This window comes from Monodon monoceros, unplaced genomic scaffold, assembly GCF_005190385.1.
Source record: "Monodon monoceros isolate NGI ecotype Baffin Bay Population unplaced genomic scaffold, NGI_Narwhal_1 Super_Scaffold_1, whole genome shotgun sequence".
Lineage (NCBI taxonomy): Eukaryota > Metazoa > Chordata > Mammalia > Artiodactyla > Monodontidae > Monodon > Monodon monoceros.
In genome coordinates, this window is record NW_021703765.1 from 52,266,040 (window position 1) to 52,288,711 (window position 22,672).

At 35.2% G+C, this 22,672-nt stretch overlaps 1 protein-coding gene across 14 annotated transcripts in view; it reads right to left on the reverse strand.

Moving 5' to 3' along the window:
* METTL4 (methyltransferase like 4) overlaps nt 1–22,672 on the reverse strand; it is a 526,668-nt gene that overhangs the window by 499,521 nt on the left and 4,475 nt on the right. For 12 of the 14 annotated variants that reach the window (XR_003793143.1, XR_003793141.1, XR_003793139.1 and 9 more), the window contains exons 4-8: nt 15,069–15,438; nt 12,875–12,944; nt 8,796–8,970; nt 6,256–6,362; nt 5,795–5,886 (exon numbers count right to left, since the gene is read on the reverse strand). Coding sequence is in view for 5 of the 14 variants with exons in the window: in XM_029220637.1 (XP_029076470.1) it covers nt 5,795–5,886; nt 6,256–6,362; nt 8,796–8,970; nt 12,875–12,944; nt 15,069–15,438 (814 nt within the window). In the remaining 9 variants the exon portion in view is untranslated. The remainder of the gene's footprint in view (nt 1–5,794; nt 5,887–6,255; nt 6,363–8,795; nt 8,971–12,874; nt 12,945–15,068; nt 15,439–22,672) is intronic. The other 2 variants (XR_003793160.1, XM_029220629.1) reach the window with 2 other exon arrangements.

A 22,672-nucleotide genomic window follows, 5' to 3' on the forward strand; every position in this document is an offset into this window, starting at 1 on the left:
TCAGCACTTTCAATAGTCCTGATTTATCAGTTTTCATTTGTAGATAAGAAATGAGGATTTTAACACCCACATCAGTAACTTTTCAGTCTTCCAATAATGCTGACATAGCTCCTGAGTACTAACTTAATTTATTTTTTAATAAATGTAATCCATGCATGAAAAAAAGTCTATAGGAACAATACAAAGAAAACCCACTTTAAAAACTAAGATAAAACATAAGTCTCTGCAAAAACATACTTTAGTGTAAGAGTTGGAAACACAGAGAAATATTCAGAACATATATCTAACAAATAACTCTACCTCCTCAGCTATAACTTGGTAGTACTGAGAACACTCCTTCACTTCCAAATTACAGATCTTTCTTTACCTAAAATTTCACCATATTATTTCCACAGTTAAGTATTCCTTATTCAATGTATTCATAACTACTGAAAATTATATTTTGTTAGGAAAATGGCATCTCATCTATACCTTGGCTAAACAGCTGTGATCTACACTAACAGAAAAAAAGAGAATACCGTAGAAGCTTTTTTTTAAAGCACATGCTCATTTGAATAACAAATATTTAAATCAATTTAACCTTTATCACATTGCTGGTTAGCTATATTTTTTTGATATATGTATATTCTACGACAGGAACCGAGTATGAAAATAACGATTCAGGGATGAAAAGTCACTGGAACTGGCAAAATATAGTTCTTAATTGCTATATAAGACTAAGCTTGGAAGAAACCCATCAAATTCCCTTTAGCAATGATAAGGATTCCTTAGAAATACTTGATATACGTTAGATGTGAAAGATAATATATTTTAAAATATATATTTCATGTTCTTCAGATGATCTCACAGTAAAATAATTGTTCCTTTGTCTGAAAGCACTGGTCCTGATTATCAAAAATCAAAGAATTTAAAGTATTCATTGTCTATAACTCACCAAACTCAAATCTGGGCTTTGATAGCTTCTAGGTGATGCTTACATGAGACTTCTAGTCCTTTCATAAGTATATAATTAAATGCTATTAAACTTGAGTGAGAAAAATTTCCCCAGAGTCTTAGAACAATAAACTTTTATATCACTTTTCCATTTTTGCCCCATGAATTCAATGCCTTACTGGCCTCAATTCACTTTTAATGTGGTCTAAGGTTATACTGAAGGCAAGGTTTTGTTTTCTTGTTTCTGCTTGTTCAGTTCTTTGGTACAAAGATGTTAGCAACTCTATTTTGGAATTTTAAACTGGAGTCTAAACTGGAATCAGCCAGTCAATAATGTTTACTATTTCTGAGGGACTTCCCTGGTGGTCCTGTGGGTAAGACTCTGTGCTCCCAATGCAGGGAGACCAGGTTTGATCCCTGGTCGGGGAACAAGATCCTGCATGCATGCCGCAACTAAGAAGCCTGCATGCCACAACTAAGACCTGGCACAGCCTAGATAAATAAATAAAAATTTTTTTAATGTTTACTATTTCTGAGCACCCATTATAAGTGCTATGGGACTTAACAAAAGAAATAGATATCCATGTCTTCTAAGAGTTCACTAGCTAATAGAAAAAGATGGCCAGGTACTTGGAGTGGAAAAATACATGAAACCTAAACCCATTTATCACCTTCTACTTTATCAATGGAACACATTTCTGCATGGCTTTTTTCCTTTCTAGCTGAGAAACACAGAAAATCAAGGAGTAATGTTTTTGTACTGTTAACCACATATGTTTAATTTCAAAACAAAGCAAAAGAAATAGAGGCAAAGTAACGGGAATATTTTATTCTTACTAATTTTAAATATCAATTTAAAAGAAAATGCAAGATCTTAAAACTTCTCATCACAGGAAAAAAATTTTGTAACCATGTATAGGCTTATTGTGATCAGTGAATATGTATATATATCTTGAATCACTATGTTGTACACCTGAAACTAATACAATGTTATATGTCAATTATCTCAATTTTAAAAAAGCAAATTCAAATGTATAAATTTAAATGTGAGTATGACAATATATATAAATAATTACATAACATCTGGCATTAGTAAAACATACTTGTAACCAATGGAGAGGAAGTAATTCATACATAGCCCGTCATTCCCCTTCTGCTTGGGAGCAAAGGGCATGGCTGGGGGAAAAGCAGCTCAAATGTCAGTGCATAAAATCTCATCAAACTACGTTTATCTGTTCAGATACAAATTGTTGCGAGTAAAGTAGTAAAAAGGAGTAGAAATTCCTCTAAGGTACAATATGAAAAACAAAATTTTCATTCAAATACTTTTATTTCATGATTTTCCTACCTTAAATCTTTAAACTTAAAATATTATACATTTATGTTAGGTTATAAGCCATAGCTATTGTTGGCTTATGTTTCAGTCTATAGGAAGAAATTTCAAAACTTAAAAAGAGTAAATGTCTCATTTTGAAACAGAATATGCTTCCAATTTGGTGTTTTTTACATTTTGCAGTAGAAATAACAAATTAAAACATGTTAAAAGAAAAAAAATTGGTGTTTCTAAAAGCAAAAGAGAGAACATTTCATTTTGTGAATTGGCATAAAGCAGTTTAAGAACATTTGCATGTAAAAGTTCTAAGCATTATATAGAGAACATGTATTATCCCAAATCCTAGGGTTATGATTCAGAGTAAAATACTATTTTATTTATTTTTATTTATTTTTAACATCTTTATTGGAGTATAATTGCTTTACAATGTTGTGTTAGTTTCTGCTGTATCACAAAGTGAATTAGCTACATATATACATATATCCCAATATCCCCTCCCTCTTGCACCTCCCTCCCACCCTCCCTATCCCACCCCTCTAGGTGGACACAAAGCACTGAGCTGATCTCTCTGTGCTATGCAGCTGCTTCCCACTAGCTATCTATTTTACATTTGGTAGTGTATATATGTCCATGCCACTCTCTCACTTCAGAGTAAAATATACTGCAGAAATCTGCAAGTTGCTTTCTGATGGCTTTGTGTGGCTCTGTATCCAAAATACAGGCACTTGCTATCCAGTAACATGAACTCAAAAATAAAGGATTATAAATACTTCTTGTCTACCAGTACTTAACCAAAACATAAGAATAACATATATTGAGTCACACAAGATTCCCCCCCCCCAAAATCTAACTTTTCTTTTTAAATATTCTCAATGCTAAAAATGTGTTTGTGCTGCGCTCTACTGGGAACACAGCAGAACTGCACTTCATAACTACAGGCCGTAATATGTACTAATTTTTATTAGTATTAATAAAAGACTAATTTTACTCACTATTTTATAAAACCTTATATTTTGTTTCTTTTTTGTTTGTTTGTTTTGCGGTACGCGGGCCTCTCTGTTGTGGCCTCTCCCGTTTCAGAGCACAGGCTCCGGACGCACAGGCTCAGGGGCCATGGCTCACGGGCCCAGCCGCTCCGCGGCATGTGGGATCCTCCCGGACCGGGGCACGAACCCGCACCCCCTGCACCGGCAGGCGGACTCTCAACCACTGCGCCACCAGGGAAGCCCTAAAACCTTATAGCTTAAGACTACTCTTTAAACATAATCTATGTAAAATGAATTAAGAAATAGTTTAACTATCATTTGGGAATGAAAGGTTTTTTGGGTCTGGCGCTTGGATTTTTAAAAGTAAAAAAATAAGCCCTAAGACAAACCCTAAATTAAGCTTTGGTACTCACCAAATGATAAAGAAAATTCAAATGAGAAGAATACAAATTAGATTTCCTCCAATGAGTATAACTGGTGGCAAACATAATTTTTTTCTCAAAGAACAGTACAGCTACACTTGTCATTTAAGTCAAATGTTTACTGCATTAAAGAATCTATAACAGTCCAAAGTTTACAGGCAATTATTCACTAAGAATCCCTCTAAGTCAAAGAATGGATCAACAGGTAGACATCTGAACATTTCTCAAATGAATTAACACTAAAGACTCTCAGTATAAACAATTTAAGATAATAGAAATCTTAAATGCTACCAATAAGCATTCTCTTGGGAATTTGAATTCACCTTTCTATGTATCCTAGCTCATGAACTATCCCATATTCTGCAAAATCAGGTGATAAGCTGATAGCCTATAGTCTTCCTGAGTGGCAGCTTGAAAGTTTTGATTTAAGCCAGGACCACCAAATTAATAAAATATATATTTCTAAAGAAAAAATTTTAACAGTAAACTTTGAATGTCAAATTCAGTATCTCTCATATTCCTATTCCTATTACATTCCTATTTTTTTATTCTTTCACTTGAAAAATTTAGCATTTACTGATCTTCTACTATATGCTACAGAATTTCAAATATAAACAATCCTCACAACTCTGAAAGATTAAATATCATTATTCCCCCTTCAAATGTCGACTTTCAGGTGGAAAATTATTAGAGTAACTTGCTCAAGTAGCAGAACCAGGATTCAAACTCATGTTAGTCAATCTGAAAAGCTAAAGCTTTCCACTATTCCTTGCTGCTTAGCTTCATTAAATGATAGACATTATACTAAAGCATTAAGACTAGTAAGAATTGCAGGCTGCAGCAATTACCTTTCCAATGGTTCAGAAAAGCAACACCAACTCAACATAAAACTGAGAGTGTCTACCAACTATCAAGGGAATTCTTGATAGTTGACCATCTCGCTGACTGCTTTCTGCGCTCTTGGCTTTAGAGCCAGCAAGGGATAGAACCCTGAGAGTACAATAAAGCACCTAGCAGAACTAGTCCGCATATGCACCATCAGTCTTCATTCTGCTGAGGGCAGTGATGGGATAACAACCCAGTTAGTAAGGAGAAGCTAAAAAGTGGCGAAGAGGAAAGGCTGAGGTAATGTAGGACTAATCTGCATGGGTGCACTGGGTGGTCACGCTGCTCCGTCTCCACTTCAACAGTGTTTTAACATAACAGACCCTTTTTCCAACCACCAACCACCCTCCAGACCCTTTTCCAGTTGCGACCTCCGGGACCAAACAACACCACTTTTGCGGTCAGCTCCTTAGTGCCACCCACGATGACCTCCCAGATTGGTGAGAATTATTCCACCCAAGTGGAGGGTGCGGTCACCCGCCTGGTGGACCTGCATCCGCGGGCCTGCTACACCTACCTCTCTCAGGGCTTCTGCTCCGAGCGCCACAACGCGGCTCTGGAGGGCCAGGGCCCTGCCTCCTTCAGCGGGTTGGCCCAGCACCTCTCCAAGATGCAAAACCAGTGTGGCAGCAGCGCCCTCTTCCGGGACATGCCGAAGCCGCCCCAAGATGAGCGGGGCAAAGCCCTGGACGCCACAGAAGCTGCCATGGGCTCGGAGAAGAACCTGAACCAGGCCCTTTTAGGTTTGCATGCCCTGGGTTCTTCCCACACAGACCATCTCTGTGCCTTCCTGGGGAGCCACCTCCTGGATAAGGAGGTGAGACTCAAGAAGATGGATGACCACCTGACCAACCTCCGCAGGCTGGCCAGCCCCCAGCCAGGGCTAGGCAAGTACTTATGACCAGTAGCCTTCGAGCCCAGCGGCCCTTGAGGGCCCGATTCCACCTCCTGGTCTCAGGGCCTCTGCCTGAGCCTCTCCCTGCTGCCACTAGGCAGCTATGTAACCGCCTGGAGCCCTCTCCCAAGCTACGGACCAATTGGAAACAATAAAGCTTTCTGTAGCAAAAAAATATCTATTCTCTATTCCATAAATTCTGCTATATGATTTTAGAATATTAATTAAAATAACATATATCTGATTTAATTTCCAAATTTCTAGACTATTCAAATACTATCAATACATTCAACCCTTTTGTCAATTTCACATAAGTCATAACTATTTTATAAAAACATACCAGCAAGAGGTGGCTTATGTGAGTGAAGCGTACAGGGCACACTGACAATTAACTTGTGATCTGGAATGGGGAGCTCTTTTACACCTGCATTCCTATTAAAACAGAACAAAAACGTAAATTATATTTTAGAGGACAATTTTTTACATATAAGCCACAGTTGCCTTGATTTTTTTTCAACTTTCCAATAGTATCTGAATTTATAATAAATTTAAGAATAGAAATAATGGAAATCAACAACCTAAGTATTAAGAAATTTCAGATAGTTTCCTTTTCTGCAATAATGACTCTTACACATTAGATAAAGCAAAAGATAATATAAAATTTCATTCACACTTATCTCGGCCATTTTCAGATTTTCAAAAATGTAAAAATTAACAAAAACTAATGATCACTGTATTAATAACTTTTAAAAGCCTTAAAATCAATACATTTATACAATTTTGAAAAATCACCTTTCCTACCTTAATGGTAAAGCAGCTTTTTCTCGAACTCTTCCCAGTATAAGACCTTCGTAAGGCTTTTTGTGTGGAGAATCTAATGGGAACACAAACTCTCCTGAACTGGTGATCTGATAAAAAGGAGTCAAAAACAAAAACAACCCATACGTCTGTAAATATCCAGGAAAAGGACTGGGTTTTTTTTCCTACCACTATACAATTTTCACCAAAGAAAAAGAAGTATTAAACCTCAAGGCTACCGCAGTCCAATAAAAATATAATGTGGGCCACAAGTTTAAGCCACACATGTAATTTAGATTTTCTAGTACCAACATTTAAAAAAGCAAAAAGACTGAGGCAAAATTAATTTTAATTGTATTTTAAGTTTTAAATAATTTTTAATTATTTTTAATTTAACCTAACATATCTAAAATATTACCATTTCAATATGTAATCAATTCAAAAAATTATGAGGTATGTTATATTCTTTCTTTCATACTAAGTCTTTTAAATCCAAAACACTTATATTTTACATTTAGCACCACGTCTCAATTTGGACTAGCCACATTTCAAGTGCTGAAGAGCTACATACTGCTAGTGACTACCATAATGGACAAGGCAGCTATGAAGGACTAAAAAATTTTAAGTATCATTTTATCATCTTGCACACAAAAACCTCTATTTTTCATTAAAATTTATTATTGGAAACCATGCCATCATTAATTCATTTATTTGTTCAAATAACATTTACCTATTACTGGCAATGTGACTAAGTCAATTACAATAAAGTATTTTCCTTTACTTATAGGAAACAATGGCATTAAATACTGTCAGAGCTAAAATTAATAATGAAAGAAGCTCAGGGATTGATGAGATAGACAATACGTGGTCCAATTTCTTGGCATTATAAATCCAGAAATTCAATCTTATCATTTCATCCTGGAGTGATCAGACTCCCAAAGACTCACTTTAGCTAATCAAACTCAAAACACAATTTATAATAATAATATCAAATCATTAATTAAGCATGGAAGAAAATATTTTCACTATCAGAATATTCATATCTATTCTCTGTGGAACCCTTTACCCTATATCGAGGTATCTAAAAAACCAAGTCCTTTTATCACCTCTAGGGCCCACGAGAAACAGCATCTATTCCACACAGCACTGTATAAACACTGGCAAATTCTTATTCTTTGGATATCCTTTATACTCAATGCAGATTACTCCTTCTGATATAACAATATGTTCAATTACCTAATAAGTATTTCATAAAACATATTTTTGTTTTAAGCTATAGTCATATCATACCATCTCATAGAACTGATTACTACCAGAAATGAACAGTCTTAGTTTTCATGTATTAGCATTTTACTGGTTTTGATTTCAGAAGGTAACCTTTTCGTGACTTTGGCCTCAGTCTCTGATTATAAAAGAACTGCCATAATAGACAGAGTGGAATGGAGTTTTATATTCCTGTTATGGTCCTACAGCAAATCAACCAAAGCTAAGCCCAAAGCACAACTGTAAAAGCAAAGACACAACTTAAGTGTTTGTTTGCCAAGTCTCACAAAATAGGTGCAAATAAATAATGTACACAGCTTTTAGAAGATATTCCAGTACACTACAAAGTACACAAAGCACATAAAAATAGAACCTGTGTCTAAAATGAATATACAGTTATATAAATATTATATAAATGTTAAAACATTCAACCCATAATAACCTGGTTTACCTTTTTAAAATTTAGGAGGGGTTTTCTGGAATTCACCTGGTAGACAATGTATCTTTAAAAGGATGTCCAATGAACTCTGAACTGATGCCTTATATTTTTGTATTTTTTGGTATTTTTATACCAAGCAAAGATATTAAAGATCATTCAACCAATCCAAGAGTTGGAATCATTTCTTTCAAAAACAGGCACTGAGGAACTAAGTTAAGGTTTAAAGTATAAAAGGTCCTTGCTTCTAGCATTTTCCCAACTCTTCCACAGTAGATTTCTTTGCTATCTCCCTCTCATCCCCAGAAACATAAGAAAAAAAGAAAGAAGGAAGGAAGGAAGGAAGGAAGAGAGGGAGGGAGGGAGGGAGGGAGGGAGGGAGGGAGGGAGGAAGGAAGGGAGGAAGGGAGGAAGGAGAAGAAAAAAGAAAGACAGAAGTCACAAAGGGCAGCTGAAATTTTGGATGAGTAAAGAGGAAGAAGATGAACAGTAAGACAATTTCTATGTTTAGTGATGGACAAATTCCCCAAAGTTTTTGTTTGTTGTTTCTTAAACTACAGACATCAGAGCTTTTTAAAATGTCATCCTGATATCTCTGAGTGATTTCTGAAGGCCAGCAGTTTGGGATTCTACTACAAAAATATACAGAACAAATAGGTAAAAAGTCTTGAGAATAAGAAGACAAAGGTATTTAGTAGCAAAGTAAACATCTTAATTAGATCATGTTGAAGGAGTAGAGCGGTGACATGTTAAGCATTAAAAAGTAGATGCTACCTTTATGTGACTTGTATGTCACACCTTATTAACAAATAAAGTTAACAAATACATTAACTTCTAAACTTACTTTTACCCAGTGCCATTCAGCAACTATCTCCACAGACCAAGAAGGGTAAAGCTCTTCCTTAACAAAACGTAGGTGCTTCTGTCTATTCGTCACCCAAGTAACAACAAGACAGTTTGGAGCAGCCAGCTTAGGGATAGGTATCTGCTTTATTTGCAGTGGTGATAAATAACTATATCTAAAAATAAACAGAAAAAAATATTAGCAAAATTTGCTGCGAAAAAGAAAAATAAGCAGGGAGAAGACCTGTATAACATTGACTCCACAAACACAAAGCTCCTATATTTATTTGTGCAACTAAATATGAAGCCACACTGACACCCAGTGGACACATTATTACACGCAAGTCAGAAATAATATTTTTAGTTTTTACTAATTTAAAATGATGAAGCCATATTTCTTTATCATTTCTAAATGTATTACATTTCAGTAATTTTACTAATATTTTCTATATGCTTTTCTAACATTCAAAATTAAGCAAATATTATGGTTTGATAATCTGTACATTACAAAGGGACCCCATTAACAGTCTTGAAACTACTATCTCAATATCTCACGAACATCTTCAGTCTATCATCTTGTTTCTTTCATCCTTCCCAATCAGTTCTACTGGGCTCTCTGAAACTCTCATGCTTTCATTACAAAAAAAAATTCTACAGTCTTGCACCTCCTGGTCGTTAGTAGTATGAAGTCTAGTTTCTCTTGCTAAAACACTACTTGCTCTACAATACCCCATCAAACCAATGTGGCCCTTTCTCCAGCACCCAACACACACAACAGAAAGAGGAGAGGTCAGTATTCTCCTAGCTCCCCTACTGCCAGTTCCAGGCTATCAGCCATCTACCTTTGTGTAAAATCCCCTTCTCTTTGAGAAGTACGCTATCTAGCCTCCAATGTTCCTTATCGAACCTATTACATCCTCACTCTCCATATTCAATGAGGATTTAAGTTCTGAGATCCTTCTACCTCACCAACATAAATCTTGCCAGTATCCTGGGCAATTTCAAAGCACAGGCTAAATAATGTACACACTCACCTATTCTTCCCCTAAATAAATACAATTGCATTCACCCCACTTCAATAATCCCGAGTGGCCAAAACCTGGACGTTGGCATCACTCAAACTTGCTCCATTTCTGAAACCATATACACTGATCTCTGGCCATTACTTTTTTTTTTTTTTTTACATCTTTATTGGAGTATAATTGCTTTACAATGTTGTGTTAGTTTCTGCTGTACAACAAAGTGAATCAGCTATAAGCATACATATATCACCATATCCCCTCCCTCTTGAGCCTCCCTCCCATCCTCCGTATCCCACCCCTCTAGGTCGTCACAAAGCATCAAGCTGATCTCCCTGTGCTACGTGGCTGCTTCCCACTAGCTATCTATTTTACATTTGGTAGTGTATGTGTATGTCAATGCTACTCTCTCACTTCGTCCCAGCTTCCCCTTCCCCCCACCGTGTCCTCAAGTCCATTCTCTATGCTGTGTCTTTATTCCTGCCCTGCCACTAGGTTCACCAGCACCGTTTTTCTAGATTCCATATACATGCATTAGCATACAGTATTTGTTTTTCTCTTTCTGACTTACTTCACTCTGTATGACAGACTCTAGGTCCATCCACCTCATTACAAATAACTCAATTTTGTTCCTTTTTATGACTGAGTAATATTCCATTGTATATATGTACCACATCTTCTTTATCCATTCATCTGTTGATGGACACTTAGGTTGCTTCCATGACCTGGCTATTGTAAATAGTGCTGCAATGAACACTGTGGTACATGTATCTTTTTGAATTAAGGTCTTCTCAGGGTATATGCCCAGCAGTGAGATTGCTGGGTCATATGGCAGTTCTATTTTTAGTTTTTTAAGGAACCTCCATACTGTTCTCCATAGTGGCTGTATAAATTTACATTCCCACCAACAGTGCAGGAGGGTTCCCTTTTCTCCACTCCCTCTCCAGCATTTATTGTTTCTAGATTTTCTGATGATTGGCCATTACTTCTTCTCCGTCACCAATTCTTTGACTTTATCAAAGCATTCAGTCAGTGCCCCATTCCTCCACTTTACTGAGTCTATCAGTTTCTTCCTGCCCACACTTTCTCCTCTTCCTCACATACTACCAACCACCAATCACTCCTCTGCCTTCTCACTACACCCCTAACTCCAATCTCCCCTTTACTCTTTCACCCCATAACTCCTGCAAACCTCCAATCTTAAATTCAATTCAATTTCAACACAATTCAATTCAACTTCTTCATATGGAAAAAATCAGGTGGAGAAAAATGCTAAACTGAAGAATTGGCTCAATTAAGTCCATTCTTAGGTTCTCAAAACTACTCATCAATTCTTTTACTTATACTTGGTCAACTACTACAAACCTTCATCTCTTTTCAAGCCTCGCCCAAACTCACTCTTTGTAGATGAAGTTAACGCATATATCAATTAAAAAAAAAAAAAGCCATCGGACTGCTTCAACTACCTAACCCTCTCCCGCCTGGTTATACGCTTTCACTTACCCATTGCTATACATTTCCTCTTAAAGGATAGCATGGCTTCATATATTTAAAGCTTATCCCTCCAGCTGTGTTCTCTTATTCTCATCTTCTAGTCTATTAGTGATGCTAATTACTCCCCTCCTGTATTTTCAACCTCTCTAGTAGTTCCTTACCATCAGCCTATAAATATGCTTATACTATACACTTTTCCTTTCTTTTCTTTTTTTTCTTTTTTTTTGGTTAGTTTTTCTATATACTATATACTTTTAAAGGAAAGAAGAGGAGAGAAGACTTGGGCAGGGGGAGGGTGGAGAAGGGAGAAAGAAAAGAAGAGAAGAAAAAATAACAGAAAAGAAAAAAGGGAGAAATACCCTCAGTTAGGTCTCCTGTCTACAGCTAAGCTAAGGACTGGCCTAACCAGATAATGCATAGTAATCTCCTTTTCTCAGCAGCCTTAATTCCATTTGCAATTTTAATTCCCCTTTTCCATGTAACCTAACATATTCACAAATTCCAGGGATTAGGACAAGGGCATGGAGGCGGGTGTGGGGGGAGGGGGGACAACAGTATTCTACCTACCACAGATGCTAAAACTGGTAACAAGATATTTACATATATCACAGTATCTCCCTATATGATTTCCTTTTTAATTTTCTAATAAAGGAAAATTAGAAAATTAAAAAGGAAAATTAATTACCTATTTTGATAATTACATTATGATTATATAAGAAAATATTAATATATTTGTTTTCAAGAAATACAGAATAACATATTCCAGAGTAACTTACTTCTTCCTAAATAATTTATTCTCATACAGTTCAGAAAAAAATTATATATACATAGATATCTACACACATGCACAAATACACACATATAGAGAATAGCTACAGGAATTCTTTGTATGATCCTTGAAACTTTAAGAGAAAAAAGTCCAATTATTGGTACAGCTCATAAACAAAAAGCATAACAAGATAATTGTGGAGAAGAAATTTCATACGAACTTTAAGTCAAGGTAATAGGAACTGTTCAGTCTAGAAAATCGAAGAGAGAGGAAATACAACTGAAGACATTCACTAGAACTAGAGGGAAAAACTTTTTTAAAAAGTTATTAAAAGGGAATGTCATCTTACTAACTAATTGAACTTATCACTCTAAAAGGTTACATAAACGAAATGGTGGCATAAATAAAAACAAATTTCAGAATGAAGTAGACCAATTCATTCATAGCAGTATTAAGGAATACTGTATTTTGGCACATATTTCTAAACTTTAGAATTTGATATCAAAGAAGGCAAAAATGTTGCCTTTTGGTGTTATAGAAACATCCCTGAACTGGACAGTCAGTAACCTTAATCATTAATAAATATATTACTTTTAACATTCTTAACCTACATCTACATATAGTTCTAGTTCAAGAGAATTATCTACCTAAGGGAATTAAAATCTTAAAACGAAAGTGTTTTAGTAGTTTCAGACAATCTATTATCATAAAGTAATGCTTTTAGCATATGTAACTAGAATGTACAAAGGACAATAGCTTTGAGAAAGCATATCTAATAGATAAATTATTTATACTTACCTGTTACTTCTTTTAACTGATTTGTTCTGCCATGGTGGATCTATCACAATTACATCATATGTTTTCTTACCTGAAAACAAAGAGACAATTTCAGAAAATATCTTCTATACGTATCACTTTAAAAACTAAACATGTTCTGAGACTTCCTGGCGGTACAGTGGTTGGGACTCTGCACTTCCACTGCAGGGGGCATGGGTTCCATCCCTAGTTGGGGAACTAAGATCCCACATGCCACATGGCAAAAAAAAAAACTAAACATGTTCTTCAACAATGAAGTGCATTCACTACAGACACAAATATACTGGAATGCAAGAAAAGGATTTGTGGCATTTATTCAAATAATTTATCTAAAATAATTAAGAGATTCCCCTTATAATTTAGTACCTCTGGGATTTTAACATAATTTCACCTATTGCAGAGACTTCCTAAAAATAACTACAGCTCCCTTAGCTAGACAACAATGATTTATAAATGTCCTATAAGTCTTGGTAGCCATATTAACTTGGTCCTTTCAAGCCTAGATAGGGTAGGTGTGGGTTTTTTGCTTTTGTTTTTCAACTTTTTACATGAAATAAAACTTGTCTTTTAACTGATATATTGACCACAACAAAATGTCCCCAATAGTCTACTAGTGTCCTTTTCTCTGGACCAGGATCACACATTGCATTCAGTTGCCATGTCTCCTAAATTTCCTCCAATCTGGAAAAGTTCCTCAGTCTCTCTTTGTCTTTTATGACCTTGATACTTTTGAAGACTACTGGCTAGTCATTTTATAGAATGTCCCTCAAGTTTGGGTTTGGTATTTCCTCGTGATTAAATTTAGGTTCTTTATTTTTGGCAAGAGTATCACCATTATCAGGAAACACAGGGTCAAAATGTCTCATTATTAGTGATACTACCTTTGATCATTTGGTTAAAATGCTGTCAGCCAGGTTTGTCCAGTTTTACTTTTGTAATTAATAAGTATTTTGCAGGGAGATATTTTAAGACTGTGCAAATATCCTGCATCTCATCTTTTCATCCACTATTTTGACACCCAAATACTATGATGTGTGCCAAATGGAAATTTTCTAGTTACATCATTCTACCTACATTTATTAATTGGAATTTTACTGCGAGGAAGAGCTGTCCCTTTTCCTTTTATAAACAAAGGTATATTTTAGTAAATGTACAATCTCATAAGTGATCAAAAGAATGCAAATTAAAATAAGGAAGTGATGGCTTTTAAACTATTAGAGTAACAAAGATCAAAAAGAATGGGGAAAAAATGTTCAAATATAGCATGATTTTCTCATTAATTTGTTATCTCGTCATTTACCCTGAAGAATTTATGACACTGTGACATGAATAACCAATCATTTATAAGACGGTTTGAAAGTAATTAAAAGAAGCTTTTCATTAATAAGCTATGTTATGTTAATAATGTAAAATTTTGCTTAAAAATGTCCAAATAACATTAAACAGCAGATTAAATTCAATTTGGTCAATATACCTCTTATCTACATCATCCCTTAGAATATTATAATAGTTATAATTTGTTAGAAACATAAATCACTGAGCTAAGCTAATGATGCAGATTATCTCATCTAATCCCCAAAATTACCCTTGGAAGTAGGTATTATCATATCCATTTTATAGACTAGGAAACTGAGGCTCAGTTTTGTGAAGTGCCTAAAGACTCATAGTTAAGCTTCAGAATCTAAATTCAAATTCAGGTGTATATGACTCTGGACTTAAATATCTAAATTCTTAACTTTATACAGGAAAATATTTTGAGAAACTTTAGATAATAAACTTGAACAGTAGCTTAAAATGTAACCTAAAAGGCTAGGAATGGTTTGGGAATTAACATTTGTATATGAAGTGTTTCTACTTTGCTATGAATAAAAGCTAAATAAAGTTATTTGGTCAACCCCAACTGTACCCTGAATTCCTAAGTACAGAACAGTAACTATGTTTACTCTCTTGGGGACTAGTTAAGTTTTTGACCCTTTGTTTGTAATAAGAATTTTTTTAATTTTTAAGACAGAAGTCAGCACTTTAAAATTGAATTTAAAAGAAAAATACACTGAGAAAATTAACTGTTTACCCTATCACAAAATGCTGGTGCTCATTCAACATTCAGACTTGTTCTTGACTTCTGAGGCCACAAAAAAATTATCTTTTTCTAATAATAAACATAATAATTACTTACAGTTCAGAAGCGGGTACATACAAGAAATGTCAGACAAAAGAAAACTGCTTTTTGGTGGCAGCAGGTATTTCTGTCCCATTAAAGTAATCATTTTTGTAAAGCTAGAGTTGTTTTCAACAATCCGTGAAAATAAATCCTGCTCTGTAACAGATATATCATCTTCCATCAATTGTAACGTCTGAAGTTCCATTTCATTCAGAGAAGGCAAATGCTTTGCCATTTCACATAATTCTGACAAATTGCAGGTATCAAGTGGTAAAGTAATGGGCTCACTATACTTGTCCCATTTTTCATAAAGTGGATGAAGAAAGCCACTTTTGAGACCTTCTTGGATTAACTGTGAAGATCCATCCAAAATCAGCCCCCTGATCTGTAAGAGAATTTTTTTTAAGTACATTAAAAAGTCACTAAAAAATAAATAAATAAATAAATAAAAAGTCACTGACATTAAAACAATTTTCTAAATAATAAAGTTCGTACTATGCTTTGAATATTTCAACTCTTGGATTAAAATCAACATTCTTAATGCTTACAGGAAAATAACTTTATACAACAAAAAGAGTTAGAAAGTGTGAATATACCTTTGAAATGCTATTTCTTAACTGTGGAATGAAACAAATCTCATAAACTCACTGAAAATTAACTAACCAAACAATATATTGAATACGTAGAAAATGTATCCTTAAAACTTTATACGATAAATTTGATAATGTTTCTAAAAGAAAGTGGAATTTCTAATTTATAAAAAGAATTAAGGGAATTCCCTGGCAGTCCAGTGGTTAGCTCTCCATGCTTTCACTGCCAAGGGCATGAGTTCAATCCCTGGTCGGGGAACTAAGATCCCGCAAGCTGTGCAGTGTGGCCAAAAAAAAAAAAAGAATTAAGTTTAAATCACATTTAATCTTAAATTTTTCTAGTAACTTAATTTTTTACATATTTATTTATTTACTTATTTGGCTGCGCCGGGTCTTAGTTGCAGCATGCAGGATCTTCATTGCAGCATGTGAGATCTTTAGTTGCAGCATGTGGGATCTAGTTCCCTGACCAGGGATTGAACCCAGGCCCCTTGCATTGGGAGCATGGAGTCTTAGCCACTGGACCACCAGGGAAGTCCCCCTAGTAATTTAATTTTAAAATAAATATACCTTTGATTTTATAAAATATAGCTTGAATTGTAAAAAAAAAAAAGAAAAAGAAAAAAATTAACTCTATAAAATGAATATATAAACAAAGGTTTTCAATAATACAACCAAAATAATTATAAAATTAAAAGCCAAGTTCTGCTTCTGGACAAGATGGAGTACCTTTAATCTGAAATTACTTTTAAAAAATTATCTTTAAAAAACGGTTTTCAGACCTTGGATGGATGTCAAGCAGTGTAGAACAGTAGTCCCTAAAAAAGGAGAAACGAGTTGCTCCAGCTTACCGCCTTGAGAAAGTTTCTAGGTAGCAGTACAGGAAAGAGACCCATTCAGAGCCCAACAATCTCTCTGAGTTAAGGAAATACAGCTGGGAGTCTGGAAAGGCCAAGGCAGCTAGAGTTTGCAGGGAAGGATACCAGAGAGGAGAGAGCTGCAGAGGGTCAAGTCTCCAGCTGAGTAGTGATCAGCACATGTATGTGATGAAATACCCAAGGTCAGGGAAAGAACCAGATAAAATGATCAGAGGGAGAAATCCCCAGAGTTCACACAGGGCTTGTGCAGCACTTTTTTTTTTTTTTTTTGCAATACGCGGGCCTCTCACTGCTGTGGCCTCTCCCGTTGCGGAGCACAGGCTCCAGACGCGCAGGCTCAGCAGCCATGGCTCACGGGCCCAGCCGCTCTGCGGCATGTGGGATCTTCCCGGACTGGGGCACGAACCCGTGTCCCCTGCATTGGTAGGCGGACTCTCAACCACTGCACCACCAGGGAAGCCCGTGCAGCCCATTTTTAAAGATTAGGAAAAAAAAGTAGAAAGGGATATTAAGGCACTCATTATAACCATATTCATATGTTCAAAAATGTAAAGAAAAAAATGAACCTGTTAAGAAGAGATAGGGAAACTATAAGAAAAGACCAAATTGAGTGTCTAGAAATTAAAAACTACAATGCACAAGTGAAAAATACACTATATTGGAATTACAGCAGATTAGACACTGAAGAAGAAAAGGTTAATGCACTTGAAAACAATGCAATAAAAGCACCCAAAATGAAGGGGACAGAAAATATATTTAAGGAGACAACAGCCAAAAATTTCTAAATTTGCTGAAAACTATGTATTCACAGATCCAAGAAAATCAACAAATGGAGGAGGAGGAGGAAGAGGAGGAAGAGAAAACTACATTAAGGAACATCACAATTAAATTGCTGAAAATGCTCAAAGCAGCCAGAGACTTCCACTTCCAACCAAGATGGAGCAATAGGGACAAAAGCTTTCAAGACACTGGACATCAGGCAACAAAGGAGAGTGAAAGAAATCATAGGTAAGCCCTATGACTGCCCCAGCTAACTGCCTGGAGATTTTCCAAGGCACAGGAAGAATCTGGGCAGAGTCTAGAAGAAATCCAGAGTTAAGGAGACAGAGCTGAGAATATGGGGATGCCAAGACAGAGTACTCAGGAGAGTATCAGAGAGGAAAGAGCTGTACAGAGAGAACTCTGTATATCTGCAGGTAGTCACACTGGAGAAATTCCCCTAAATACTGATCACTCCAAGTGTGTGGGGGAACTATCCAAGGCCAAGAAAAGAATCATCCAAGAGTACTAAAAGAAACAGTGTCTTGAGCTCTCACAGGGCCAAGAATAGTACTTGTTTCCAACACTCAGACCAGAAAACATCATGATTCACAGGACAATTGGGGGACATTTCACCATGGGTCTCGCTGTGTGAGCAGAGGCACTGATAGCTTTTGTTCCAGAATAAATTTTCAAGGTGTTGGTTTGTAACCTCAAGAGCTTCCCAGGTGAAATCCGAAACTGGCCCCTGTACACAGAGGGCAAGGAGAGACCAAAGAAAAGAGGCAGACCACTCTAGATGGGAAGATGGCAGGTTTAACAACAAGAGAACTTACAAACGAGGCTTGTCTTGGGAGGCTGCAAGACAAGTAGATCTCTGTACCTGTCGCCCAGAATCCTAAAAGTTTATACAGAGTTCTTAACTGGGTTCAGTCACATACACAGTCCAGATCGTCTCAACAACAGCTTACTCTCTCAAGGCTGCGTCCTTGAAAACAGCTCCCACTGTGGGAACGGTGGGCAGAGTGTACAGTCCAAAGACAAAGGAGAGGTGAGGAGCCTCCAAGTGTCCAGGTCAACCAGTGGTCATATCCTCAAGATCAGTTCCTCCAACACAAGGATATTCATATAGCATGGAAGACAGAGATCATGTCTCCCTCCAAGCCAGAAGGCAGATCTGTTTGCTGTCCAGGTTAATAAAGGCTCACTCTGGGACAAAAGGCTGGACAGGTTTGTTTGCAACCCATTTTAAAAAACTGGGGTTCCCTAACCTTGGGGTTCTTTAGCTATGAACCAAATCTACTGCATGCAGAGCATACACCGAGGCTCCTTGGCATCGTCCCCATGGAGTACAAGGGAAGTCTGTGAACAAAAAGTATATGTTTCCTGCTATGCAGGGAGCAATAAACTCCTTATTTAATAAAATCTTAGGTCTAAATCTATTTTAATAAAATCTGAGACCTAAACTTGCTAGCTTGTTAGCTTCTAAATAGAGTAAAATCTCAGACATTTCATCCCAGTTCTTGACAGGGGTATTAGGTAGATAACAGATTTTGTGTCAGTAAAAAGGAATAATCAGCCTTAGTCTAAAAACATCATTCTAAACTCACCTAAGAAAAATCTACCCAGTAATTGATAGACCAATTAAACCAAAAATCTCTAAAGATATAGAAGTTCTGAACAACACTACCAACTTAACCTGACTTTCATAGAACACTGCATCCAACAACTATAGAATACGTATTCAAAAATACATTAAAAATAGCACACAATACAGTCACAAAGATAATTCATATGCTGGACTACAAAGAAAGGCTCAATAAATTTAAAAGGATTGAAATCATCAGAGTATATTCTTATACCCCAACGGATTTAAGTTAGAAATCAGTAACAAGAAGATATCAAGATAAACCCCAAATATCTGGGAATGAAACAGCAGACTTCTAAATAATTCATATAGGTCAAAGATAAAATCACAGAGGAAATTAGAAAATATTTTGAAGTGAATGAAAGTGAAAATACAAAATATCAAAATATGTGGAATGCAACTAAAGCAATGATTCAAGGCAAACTTATAGCTTTAAGTGCTTATATTAAAAAAAATCTAAATTCACTGACAAAAGCTTCTACTTTAAGAAGTTAGAAAAAGAGCAAAGTAAACCAAAAGGAAGAAAATAATAGAGAACAGATATCAACAAAATAGAAAATAGGTAGACAGTAAAGAAAATTAATTAAGTTAAAAGCTGGTTCTTTGAATATACTTGACATCAATTCATGTGTCTAATAAGGGATTGATATCCAGAATATAAAAGAACTCCTAGGGAATTCGCTGGTGGTCCAGTGGTTAGGACTCCAGGCTTTCGCTGCCAAGGGCGCAGGTCCGATCCCTGGTCAGGGAACTAAGATCCCAAAAGCCATGCAGCGCGGCCAAAAAAAAGAACAAAACTCCTAAAACTCAATAACAACAACAAAAACCCAATTTAAAAATGAGTGAAGGACATGAATAGGGATATGAACAGACATTTCTCCAAAAAAGACATACAAACGGCCAACAGCACATAAAAATATGCTCAACATCATAAATCATCAGAAAAATGCAAATCAAAACCACAGTGAAACACCACTCACACCCATTAGAATGGCTGTTAAAAAAACAAAAACAGAAAGTAAGTGCTGACATGGATATGGAGAAACTGGAAACCCTTATGCATTGCTGGTGGCAATGTAAAATGGTACAACCACTGTGGAAGACAATAAGGCAGTTCCTCAAAAAATTAGAATTATCATATGATCCAATAATTCCACTTCTGGGTATATTCCCCAAAAAACTGAAAGCAGGGACTGGAACTGATATTTGTACGCTCATGTTCATAGCAGCATTATTCACAATAGCTAAAAGGTGGAAACATCCCAAATGTCCATTAACAAAAAAATATATAAATAGGCACTTCCCTGTTGGGGGAAAATAAAAATCATTCAGGAGATAAATAATGGTGATGGTTACAAAACAATGTGAATGTACTCAGTACAACTGAATTGTACACCTAAAAATGGTTAAAGTGGTAAATTTTATTTTATGTATATTTTGCCACAGTAAAAAAAAAAAAAAAAAAGCTACAAAAAAAAGCTGGTTCTTTGAAAAAACAACAACAACAAAATAACAAGCCCCTAGCAAGAAAAGGAAAGAATACAAATCACCAACATCAGGAATGAAAAGGGGCATCACTTATCATCACAAATCCTACAGACATTAAAAGCATGATAAGAGAATACTATGAACAACTTCATGCCAATAAATTTGACAAGTTGGATGAAACAGACAAATTTCTTAGAAAATACAACTTGCCAAAATTGACATAAGCAAAAGCAGAAAATCTGAAAATCCCTGTTATCTATTAAAGAACCCTATATTATTCCTAAAAACCTTCCCCCAAAGGAAACGCCAGGCCTAGATAATTTCACTGGTGAATTAATTCAAATACTCAAGGATGAAAAAACACTGATCCTATGAAAACTTCAACGAAGAATGTATAGCAGATGGATGTATATGGATGTATAGCAAATGAAAAGATTCTCAACATTATTAGTCATTAAGGAAATGCAAGTTAAAACCTCAATAAAATACCACTACACACTTAAAAGAATTCCTAAAATCAAAAATCTGATGATGTCAATGCTAGTGAGGATATGAAGCAAAGAGAGTTCTTATACTTTGCTGGTGGGAAATGCAAAACAGTACAACTACTTTGGAAAGCAATTTGGCATTTTTTTATGGAGATAAATATAACATAAACCATCAAACCAAAAATACCATTCCAACATGGAAATTTAAAACTCTATTACAAACAACTCTTAAGCAAATCTCTAGAAAACCATGATATATCAATGAAATTTCACATCATGACAATTACAACACAACATATCAGAACCTATGGTATGCTGCAGTGCCCCAAGAAAAAAAATCATAACATTGAATACTTCCATCAAAAAAAAAAAGAAGAAAAAAAAATGAACTAAGACAACTCAAAAAGTCAAAAAAAGAAAAAAACAGAAGGAATAAATTAAAATGGATTAAAGCAGAAATAAGTTAGACATTTTTAAGGTAAATTAATTTCAAAAACAACTAATAAATTAGGCAAAGCATTAGCTAATCTATCAAGGAAAAGGAAGTAAACATACAACATAAATAGTGAAGGCAAAATAACCACAGAAACAGACTATTCATAAACAAATTTGAAAAATTAGATGAAATGGATAATATTCTAAGATAACATAATTTACCAAGATTAACTACAAAAGAATTTTTTTAATCTAAAATTGATTTCCAAAGAGGAAAAAGGAAAAGCTGTCAAAGAAGTATCCCCACAAAAAAAGCAACATACTGAGATGGATGCAAAGGGGAGTTCTACCAAACTTTTAAAGAACAGATTACTCCAGAGAATTGGGGAGAAAAAAAGAAAAACTTCCAACTTCCAACACTGAAATATGTAAATATCTGTATATAATTATATATATAAAACAAAAAAATTAAATATATCAGACCAATCTCACTTACGACTGTTCCAAATAAAATAGTAGCAAACAAAATCCAGCAGAACATTTAAAAAATAATACATCATGGTCATTTGGAATACATACTACAAATGTAAGGTGGTTACATATGATTAAAAATCAAAGGAAAATATTAGGAGAAAAATCATCCATTCAATCTCTATAGATGCTTTAAAAACATCTGATAAAATTCAGTAACCACAGTTGATAATAACACTCAATAAATAAGAATACACAGAAACTTCTTTAACATGCTATTTCCAACTCAGCCCAAAACTCAGTGGAGAGGAAATCATCTCCTACAAAGTCAGGGACAAGGATAGATATTCTCACAAACGTTACTTAATATTGTATCATATTTTCCAGCCTATACAATTAGAGAAGATAAATAAATTAGGGATATAATAATTATAGAGGTTTAAGTAAAACTATTAATATTTACAAGAGTTATAATTATTACCTGAAAAATCAAGACATTCAATTTTTTTAAATTAATGCTAGATGTATATAAAGAAAATTTTACAGAATAACAACAGAAACTTAAACAAATGGAAAGACACATTTATGTTTTGGAGTAGGATCACAACATCTTAAAGATGCTAATAGTATATGTTTATAAATTTGATTGCCATAAAAATTTCAACAGGTTAGTTTTTCTAACCAGACACTAAAACTGATCCTAAAATTCATGTGGGAAAATAAACAAAAAGCCCAGGAAAATTCTGTAAAAAGTAGCAATGATAAGATGGCCCACGGTGGGGGGTGGGGGGGTGGAGGGTGGGGAATAAGTAACTACCACATAAGATATTAAAACATATTCACATTATAAAATCTCAAAAGA